We start from the raw sequence: 10959 nt of genomic DNA on the forward strand, positions 1-10959 counted from the left end.
CAATGAGTAAAGTCATCTTCAAGAGCCTCCATATCAGATCCTTTACCACTCACGGCTTGTTTATCCATTATTAAATACTCCATTTCACAATATCTAGCATTTAACTACTTAAATTACAAAGTAGACCATCAAAATAATAATGAGTGGTTTTTAATGGGCTGCCAAAATAATTAAATATCAAAGAAATAAGTATTAAACCATGTCTTGCAAGGTAAGACGGGTAATGCAATTCTCCACACACACCTAAACCAATCTCAATTTCAGTAATGCTCCGGTCCTAGAAGAGAAAAAAACTTTAATCTAGAGGTAATTTCAACACAATAACAACACGGAGTGATTACCACTTAACACCCGGTCTAGTAAAGTATGCACGGACTACTTCTTTTGGTCAAAATGAAGTTCCTGAAGTAAAAAAATAAAACAAAACAATCACAATAGTTAAAGCTAGAAACTCAAATTTAAGGATATATTTCATGAGTAGCTATCATTGGTTCTTAAAAGGACCTGTTTAAGAACTGAATCAACTTTTGAATCAAAGCTGAAAACTTGCATCACTTTTATAGACAAAGGAGGAGCGGTGGATCCCAGAATAGTGCTCACCTTCGACCTGTAAACTCTCAGTTCACCCTGAAAACACCAATTTCATAAAAGTAAATATTCCCAGCAACTTCTGCAGCGTGGATCAGTGCTAGATGCTTCGCTTGTGCCGGTGGAAACACAAGAAGAACATCTGAAGCAGGGGATGCCCCATCATTTTGTACCTGTAATATTCCAGCATCAAATAATTTTCTACGATATAGCTTCTACAGCTTCCACACGTTATGTCAGAAAACCATGTACAATAAGTAACTGATATCTACACATTTTTAAGCTCAAGTGAAGTTTCTTACTGAATCTGAAACCTATTCAACCATCCCGTCCACACCGAAACACGACCGAAAACAAACAACATTCTTTATCTTAAAACAAACACAGTACATATAAATTATTCAGGAAATAAGGTCTTGTTAGAGAAGAGTACCTTCAAAGTCATCACAACCCTAATAATGTGTAAAGCCAAGTCAATCTGCAAAAACAACAGTCAACATTATTCCAGGAGATCAAAATCCAAACAGACGATACAACCAACAATAATAAATAAATGTTAACCTAAATCAACAGCAAGCTACTATTGCATTTATTCAATTTCATAACCTCAATCGGTTATAATCATAAAAATCTAACTATGAAGCAAATTTATTGCACCAGGTCAATTCATTCATCCTCAATTACTAAAAAAAATCATAGACGATGAAAAAAAAAGAAATTAACCAAAACAAATCTAAGAAAGCATGACCGAAACCAAACTCAAAGTGAAACTGGACTTGTCATTCATGAACAAATCATAGAGAGAATACCCTAAACAACGAAACTTATTCAAATCATAGAGAGAATACCTTACAGACCAAACAATAACAAACTTAAAGAAACAAAAAACTGAAAACAAATTATCGTAAAGTACCTTGCCGAATTAAGATGAAGGAGGATCAGAAGCGCCAATAGCGTCCGGATGCAATAGTGATCATTGTACAAACACGCATGAACCCTAGTTTTTCTAATTGAAATGGATGATTCTCTACCTTCACAATTGGAAGAAGGAACGATTAAGGAGGTGAAGAGTTTACCAAGGATCACAGTTGGGGACTGAACAACCAGGGGAGTGGATGAGACTTGATGGAGAATCTACTGACTGCTCGAATGGTTCTTCAAGAATGCTGAAAATAGGATTTTTTGTTTGCTCGCATACATTATATAACATTACTTCTCAACTGAACTGAGAGCATTACCCATATTTGTAGGAGTGGAGATGATGGGCAGGAAAAGGTGGAGATAACCGCCAGCCATGAAAACTGCAAAAAACTGCCCTGAACTGCCCTCTTAGCAGTTAATTTTGTGAGTTTAAAGGGTTGAGATTTAATCTCAGCAAGATCCAATGGTCAATATTGATTTCAAAATTGGTTACACTTAATGAGTTCCATATATATATATATATATATATATATATAATGAAGATATATATAATCAGGTGATTTCACTGATGACACGATAATCCAAATTGTCATTAAAAAAACAATTACATGTATTTTCTTTTAAGAAAACCTATACTACTTTTAAAATCTACATTACTTACCTCATTAAACTTAGAGTGTACGTGTGTTTTTGTAAGGTTGATATTAATATATGTTTTTCAACTTGATCCAGCAAAAAGGAATTTTGAGATGCATTATTTTTTATTAGATTTTAATAATCTTTAAATTCATTAGTTGGCCAATAATAATTCAGACTTTAAAAATTCTCTCAAACAATATCGATTTATAAGAATTTGGCCTCATTGGTCCCTTTTCTAACATATAAGAATTTGGTCTCCTCAATAGGTTCAAATGCACCTGCAGCCTCTTTAATTAGATTTGAAAATAGGGGGATATATGTAAAAATCCCTAATTGAATTAAGTGCACGTGCAGTTAGAAAAAGATCAATGGGGGCCAAATTCTTACAAGTAGAGATTGTTGGAGGAATTTTTTAGAGTTGTGATTATTATCGACCAACAGATGAAACTTAGGATTATTAAAATTCAGTAACCCTTATTTTGTTAACTATAACCAGTTAAATAAATAATTAAATTAGTAACATGATATTTTTTATTTATACAAATTAAACGATCAAAACAAGTTATTTTAGAAATGGGTACGGTAACGGATCAAAACAATTCATTTTGAAAAGGGCAAAAGTGTTCCCTTTTCATTTCTTTTGAAGTTCATCATAACCATTACATTGAAGGAAATTTTGAAAATTATTAGTTATTACCACACTATAAATAAGCAAAATGTTGTTGCTTCATGTGCTTGTACCCTATGCATAGAGTGTCTTCCAAAAAAAAATTAATTTTTTACTTTCAACCTACAAGCTTTTTATCTTTTACATTTTAAACTTTATGAATTTTTTACTTTTAACCTTAAAACTTTTAATCTTTTACAATTTAACACAAATACCTTTTTTCTGTTCAACTTTAGTGTCTCATACTTTTATCTTTCACAAGTTTTTCGTTTTATTGCGAGTCAACACGTCGCAACGTGCATGGGGGTTCAATATTTTTCGTCTATTTTTTTTTAGTTTGACAGGCCCCGTCGCAACGCGTCTATTTTTCTCCATTTGACAAGTTTATCGCAACGTGGAGGTCGCAGATGTACTTAGTTATTCTTTTCTACTTTTACATTACGTCTAACTTTTGTATTAACATGACGCAATGGGTGTGTGTGGTTCAACAATTTTACGTCTGTTTTTCGTTGGATGTTATTTATTCCTTTTTTATTTATTTTATTTTTACGAGCTTTTCTGATGTTGGTGGTTGCTGACAATGGTGCGACATTAGTGCTACTTGGCATGATTTTACGAACGTATTTAACCTATTAAGCTTTTTATTAATAATTTGTTTCGAGTTTACCCATGTACCTCCTTTACTTAAAAGAAAATATTTTTTATGTATGTGTTGGTATGAATTCAATTTGCTCTACGTTTCGACGTAAACTTTTTCTGAAAACGAGCTAGGTCAAATATAATACGTTTTCCTATAAGAAAACCATTTTTAGGTACATATTTTTATGTACGTTTCGGTATAAATTCAAGTTGGTGTATCTTTTGACGTAAACTATTTTGGGAAACGAGTCAGGTCAAATATAATATGTTTACGTGCTTATTTTATGAATGTTTTGTAAAATTTGTTTCGAATCGAGTGGAGTCAAATCGAAGTTTCTTTTTTTTCCGTTTTTTTTTTCAAAAGCTCCAATTAATCTCTTTTAATTATACGTGTCAACTTTTCCGTTACATGTGTTACGTTTATATGTATGAGTCAGGTCACATATAATATCTTATGATTGTACGTTATAAATTTGATTTACTTTATGTTTTGATCCAATCACAATGCTTATATAGGTTACATTGAGTTCAATCGGAAATGTCGAAGCACGCGTTTTCATATGATTAACGCATCACATAACGTTTGGACTAATTCATTCGATGTTTGCGACGTAAGCGCGGCAACGCACACGGGTCTTATTCCTAGTTACTCAAAATTAGAAATCTCTCCTAAATTGTTTTGTTCCCAAAACTCAGCTGTTATCTTAATCATATAGTTTTTTTTAATCATGTTCATATCTAATATTTAATCTATACATATAATAAAAGAAACCAATATAAGGACACTTGTCATTATTATAGATCATCTACTATTACTTAATTGTAAATAATTATTATTTAATTTAAATTATTAAATTTAATATTTGTTTCAAACAGAAATTACGGATAAAATTAAATATTATTCTAATTCTAGCTATATAATAAGTTCAAATACGAGAACAATTCTAAGTTGTCATAGGTCAGATTTTTTTAACCTTTTGTCTAATTTTAGTTTATGTTAATTTATTATAATAAATTTTATTACTTTTATTATTATAACAATATTTAGTATATTTCGTTGTAGCATAATAACTTTCAATATACGGCACTTAATAAATTTCAGGCATTCCTGAAATTAAAATGTAAATGATTTATTTATTTTATTAAATTAAATTAGTTAAGGGTAGAACCGATTTCAAAAATGTTTAAACAAAAATATTAATCAATGTTTATTGGTTGTTTGGTATATAAAATTACATGTGCTCAACCCGTACAATACTTGAGCTTCTTAAATATGTAACTTTTTTTCATTATTTAATATATAAAATTAAATCTATCCAACCCGTACAATACACATGGTTCTTAAAGATATGACTTTTTTAATATTTAATATATAAAATTACATTTATTCACAACACGTTTAATAAACAAGGCTTTTGAAGATATTTTTTTTATTTGGCATATACAGTTACATTTATTCAACCCGTGTAATACACGGGGTTCTAACCTAGTTATTGTTATATAATAGTTCAACAAGCAAGGTTTAACATAAAACCAAACATCATAAAAAAGTTAACCACCGAAATTAGTAGTGTTGTGACATTTCAATATCATAGAACTTGTTTTCCTCCGCATCTTCATCCTCAGATTTTTCATCACACATATTTAGATCGGCATAGTCATCCCCACTCGGGTTGGCTATCCACTCATCATTCGACAAAACCTCATTGGCAAATGGCAACTCGCGTTAGCGATTAGGTTTAAAAGATAACCTAGTCGATGTTTTTAACTCCATTGGGTTGGCCCACCAATTAAACCCAATAAACACTAAACGAGTCTAAAAATAAGTTCAGAAAACTAATTTTTTTTCAATTTTCACAAGGTCTAGTGACGCTCAAGCCTCACCAACTCTTACAGCCTCGGATGTCTAAGGCCTAGGTTTCAACTGACCCCCATGAGGCAAAGCTCACCAACTCTTACAGCCTCGGATGTCTAAGGCCTAGGTTTCAACTGACCCCCATGAGGCTAAGGTCAGCGGCTCAGCCAAGGCGTAAGGCACAAGGCGAACCTCGGAAAGCCTTTTTAAACCATGGACTTGGCTTAGATAGCTATCTGGAACTTCTTTTATCACCAATACACGTACGTTCTCAGCAAGCAAGCAAGCAAACAAAAAGTCCTTAAAACTTAGGTATGATAATCTGTCTAGATCAATAGTAATCTGAAAGAATTGAATTCATATAAGAAAACAATATCTGAAAGCACTAGCAAATCAGGGCTTTTTAACTTAATCAGGTTGCACAGGTCATACAGGATGACTACCGATTTGGAACCAGAACCAACCTGCAACCGAATAACCTACATTATTAGGACTGACCGCATAAACTATTGCAGGTTCTGAAGGGTCAAGTTTAGCGAATCTGAAAAGCCTATCCCTATTTATTTTCCTTATTCGCAGCAACTAACTGCAATCATCACCGAAAACAATAAATCAAACAGTTTAAATACGCAAACCTAAATCAAAAACTGATAGCATCTCTAATCACATACCCAAAATAAATATAAATTACCTGTATATAAGATATAGAATAACCTCTATGTACAACTTAAAAACTATATTTACAACCTCCTTTAGCACAAAATCTGCCTATGTAGAACAAGAAGGTTCTTTAGGTGCACACCTCGTGTAAACTCGTCACCTCAAATGGTCATAAGCGGTGACCAATCACCTGACCGCGCACTTGGCACTACAAGAGGTGAGACTTTCCGTTTCTTTTAATGAACTTGGCACCACATATGAAGAGTGAAACAACCAATTTGAGAACTTATCCATTTAGTTCCAGACATATACATGCTTATTAGGGGTCATTTTACATGAAGATCTCAACGGGATTTAGCGAGCGAAAATGTAGTGATTCATAATTAATGGTACACAATGTTCAATCAGAACTAGATCATCAATAAACATTACCAAGGAAACTTTCAAAAGGTTGCATGTCCATGCTTAAACATGCATAAAAATTAATTTATGTTACAAAAACCGGCAACAAAATAACTCCTGAAGTTTGTAGTAAGGGATGCAGAAAACAGTAGAGGGATTATTGATATATTACCACCCTGATTGTATTATTGCATGCTTCTGTGTCGGTGTGTCGCCATGTTTGTATAACTTTACATGCTTGAATGCCTCACTTGCACAAGAACGCGATGCCATGAAGTGTTTAGAATTCCTCTCAAGTTCCAGACGTCTTCAACCTTTTCAGGTTGGACATTTGCAGCTGTGTCTACCTGCTCATCAATAGTTCAACAAGTATATATATATATTATAACGGAGATAAGTTATACAACCAGAACGAGTTCCCGAAACACACAACTCTATAGATCGTGTTACTAAAATAATAGTCCGAGTAAGCAGAAAACCGAAAAAACTGATTTAACCATCATCATCATACTCGGTAAATCCCACCAATAGCAAAGCTAAGGTAGGGTCTGAGAAGGGTAAGATGTAGACAGCCTTACCTCTACCCGTAGGAATAGAGAGGCTGCTGCTTCCAGTGAGACCCCCGGCTCGATAGTAGTTTTGCATCAAGCCTTGGACATAAGGCACATACACTCAACAATTGGGACAAAAGCCGATTAGCGCATGTACCCCCTAGTCTTTCGGCTATCAACGCCACCACATGGTGCATGATTAACCATCCCTCGCTTTTTAACGTTATTTTCACGAAATTAGTAAAATAACGTTAAAATTAGTGCACTTTCACTTTTGCCCCATGAGGGCCCGGAAAACCGATTTAACCAAACCGCACAAATCAGCAAATCAAGTTAAAAAGCCCTGATTTGCTATTGCTTTCAAATATAGCCCACAAAAGCCCTGATTTATCTTTTTTAACTTAATCAGGGCTTTTTAACTTAATCAGGTTGCACGGGTAAATTTTTCGGTAAATCAGGGCTTTTTATCTGAAAGCCCTAGTAAATTTCGGTTCGGAATTGTAATATAGCCCACAAATCAACCCATTCAACACAAATAGACAGAGAGATGACATACTGCTTTGGCAACTATCACTGTGTTGGAGTTTACATCAGCCTCGGCTTCAAAAAGTACCCATGCCCATTTATCGCTTTTTTCATCATCGGCTATGTACTGAGTACCGGGTTTTTGGTATCTAGAAGCCTCCTTCCAGGTTTTACCACCATCGGTGGATATATCAACTCGTTCAATTCCACGCCCACCTCCTGAAACTGCATATCCTTTTATAGCTATCTGCAGACAACATTTAACAATCACGACAAATTCGTCTTGCTTAAAACATGAGAGTACGGTAATAGTGTAATTTACCAACCTTTCCATTCCTCCCCACGTTCACGTCCTCCAAGGAGCATATTGCGCTCTATCAATAAGTAAAGCACAAATGAAGTCAAAAATGTGAACTTAACTCTGATGAAATAGAATTCTTAACACTCATAAAAACATATGCTACTATTGATAAAATATACTAGTTTTGGTAAGAGTAAAGTACATGGATAGTCCCTGTGGTTTTCCAAAATTTTGGATTTCCACAAGTACACGGATGGTCCCTGTGGTTTGCACTCTATAACGCATTTAGTCCCTAACTTAGTAACTTGCACCTCTTGAAACCTTTAGATTTGTTAGCTGGGGACTAAATGCGTTACAAAGTGCAAACCACATTGACCATCCGTGTACTTTTAGAAAGTTGGGGACCAAATCCAAAATTTTGAAAAAACCACAGGACTATCTGTGTACTTTTGGGGCTGTTTGTTTACCTCTTAATGAGTCTCTTAATGGTTCAGACCTCTTACTGGTTCAACACTTAATGGTTCAGACTGTTTGTTTCACGAGCAGATGTCTGAATGGTTCAGACATTTGCCTCTGAATGGTTAAGACATCTAATCTGAATTGGTTAGACATTTTCCTCTGAACGGTTAAGCATTATACAGGCTCTTAATGGTTCAGACCTCTTACTGATTCAGCACTTAATGGTTCAAACCTCTTACTGGTTCAACACTTAACCAGTTAGATATTGCCAAACAGCCCCTTACTCTTTTGGTAACTTTACAAAGTTAGTAAGAAGCACCTGTACAGGGAAATCCATTTGTGGCCTCCTGGTAGACCAGTCAATGTTGTCCCAATTTACGGAAGGTGGAAACATTTTATAGTCTTTTTGCATAAAGAATCCCTGGGGATTAACAATTCACTACAGTCTTAGAAACACAAAGCGGAACATAATTTTTACAGCTAACACTATAAAGATAAAATCAATCTAACCTGGCAGACTTGTGAGTCTATATTGATGGTATCCAGCCACTTCACAGAACGAGCACCGATAACGCCTGGGACAACTACTCTAAGTGGATACCCATGATCCCTGTTGAGTGTCTTTTACAGTTTCACAAACCAATAAGTGTTTGTAATGATTACGGAAAACCATATTATTACATACTCGGCATTACCTCTCCGTTCATTTCATAAGCAAGCAAAACATCAGCTTCTGGATTTGTTGCTTGAATTAATGGAATTGATGCCTTGTAAGGACCCCCGTTCTCTTCCTACGGTCAAGCGGAAACCCGTCAATAAAATAAGTCACAGTCTGCAAACAACACTAACGTTCCCTTAAACAAGTGAATACAAACCTTACACTTGTCAACGCTCACAAATTCAACATGTTTTCCACCTGCTGGTGTGACACTTGTACACTTGGGTATTCCGACTAATTCAAGAACATCTGCAAGCTTTGCCCCGCCCCAAATTGCTGACCGTAGCACACAGATAGCATACGAGTTCAGAAAAAAGAAGAATTAAAATATACCATAAATTAAAAAACTTCGGTTCCGATATAATCCAAAACTTTAGGGTTGGAGACAAACCATTTCCTAAGGCGGAAACATCCCACCCAACTCCTTTTACAGTTCGGGTTTTGCTCATTGCAGTTCTTCGATTTCCAGCACACTGCATGAGGTGAAAATAAAGATGATAAACACCTATTTACTTCCGAATTGTCACATTATTTAATTGACATATTTTAAACATGAATTGAGGGGTATACCTGCAAAGTAGCAGTTACATTATACTTTGGGAGATTCCTGTAACTCAAACAACAAAATGAGTTTTCGATATTTTAAACATATCATGAACATAAATAATCAAAGCGAACAGAGATCATTACTCACAAAATATCCTTCATAAACAGCTCTCTCGGTTTCTCAATTAACCCGACAACAGAGACACTGTATCTGTTTATGAAAACAAAACTTACATGTTAATATCAAACAATAATGAACCCAAGAAAAACATGTTTTAAGGACCTTTCGATGTCATCAACAACAGGTATTGGTCCATGATTTCTCTTGTAGAAGAGTTCTGTAGGAGTCACATAAGAAGAAACCAAAGCTTGACGTGGTGGCTCCGCATTAAAGGGCTCCTGTACCATAACCGAGTTAAGAGAGTTGAATTCAAAGTGTATAAACACATTCTAGAGGGGTGCCCGCGCGATGGGGCGGGGAACACGACCCTGTAATCACCTAACATGTTAACTATTAAAAAAAATTAGAAAAAAAAACCTATAGAAATATATGCTCGTTTTTATGATGTGATTTAAAAGAAAATATGAATTGAATGTATGAAAAATTTTTGACCGTTTAAAAATTGTGTGGTAGTTGATTTAAAAATCAACATTATGTAAAATTGTAATTAATTAAACTCTTAAAAAATATATAAAATTACTTTTGTGTCCTCTTTGTATACTATAATATAGTGGGGAAGGTTCCCCTTAACGTGCGACGGTACGCGAATGTGCGAAGTGAATTACGCATCTTCTTTTTTAAAATAAGCACATTATAATACATAATTACGTATGTTATTTGTATAATTACGCACGTTATTTGCATAATAATAATAACGCATGCGTTGGGTTAACCCAAATTAGGCACGTTATTTGCTTAATTAGCACGTTATTTTGGTGGTTGCATACCATCGCACTCAACCTGATAAAGGTTTTTTAAAGACATAACTTTTTAATTATTAAGAATATATAACATGACATATATTCAACCATCGTAACCACATGATTATAATAACCTAGTGCCATATTAGTAAAGATAATTATCCAATTATGAAAATTAAATGATCACAAACAATAGTACGATCAAACTTTACAGAATTCAAGGTGTATGAACTCATGAATCAATAATATAATCATCTCGTTTTCTATCCAAATCAATTAGGTTTTGTTTTGTGCTTCATAAAAATTAAGCAATATCATAAAAAGAAATTAAAAGATAACTTGCCTTGGCGTTGATTTTGAGAGCAGGATGACGAGGAGGTTCTTCTGAATAGTTAGAAGGTGCTCTGATTCCTGGCATTTTTTTATGTATGGATACTGCTGCTGTGAGTGTAAAAGATGACGACGATGAATATAAATAAAAAGAGAAGGTGGACGGCGAAGGTAGGTGGATGTGGAATCTACAAGATTCGGGGGAAAACCTCGTTGGTTTAGTTGTTCGGTGTTACT

At 34.5% G+C, this 10959-nt stretch overlaps 1 protein-coding gene across 2 annotated transcripts; it reads right to left on the reverse strand.

Moving 5' to 3' along the window:
- Positions 1-6322: 6322 nt before the first annotated feature.
- Positions 6323-10959, reverse strand: LOC110904090 (sulfite oxidase). Of its 2 annotated transcripts, none has more exons than XM_022149900.2 (12): positions 10736-10959; positions 9755-9870; positions 9620-9682; positions 9496-9532; positions 9317-9398; positions 9083-9201; positions 8903-8998; positions 8718-8828; positions 8533-8628; positions 7774-7821; positions 7479-7694; positions 6323-6718 (listed from the first exon to the last, which is right to left on the reverse strand). In XM_022149900.2, exons 1-12 carry the CDS (start codon positions 10808-10810, stop codon positions 6602-6604), a joined length of 1176 nt encoding a protein of 391 aa, XP_022005592.1. In that variant the 5' UTR covers positions 10811-10959; the 3' UTR covers positions 6323-6601. The 2 variants fall into 2 exon arrangements, with proteins under 2 accessions (XP_022005592.1, XP_022005591.1); XM_022149899.2 differs by having other exon boundaries at positions 8527-8628; positions 10736-10958.

This window comes from Helianthus annuus, chromosome 14, assembly GCF_002127325.2.
Source record: "Helianthus annuus cultivar XRQ/B chromosome 14, HanXRQr2.0-SUNRISE, whole genome shotgun sequence".
Classification (NCBI taxonomy): Eukaryota; Viridiplantae; Streptophyta; class Magnoliopsida; order Asterales; family Asteraceae; genus Helianthus; species Helianthus annuus.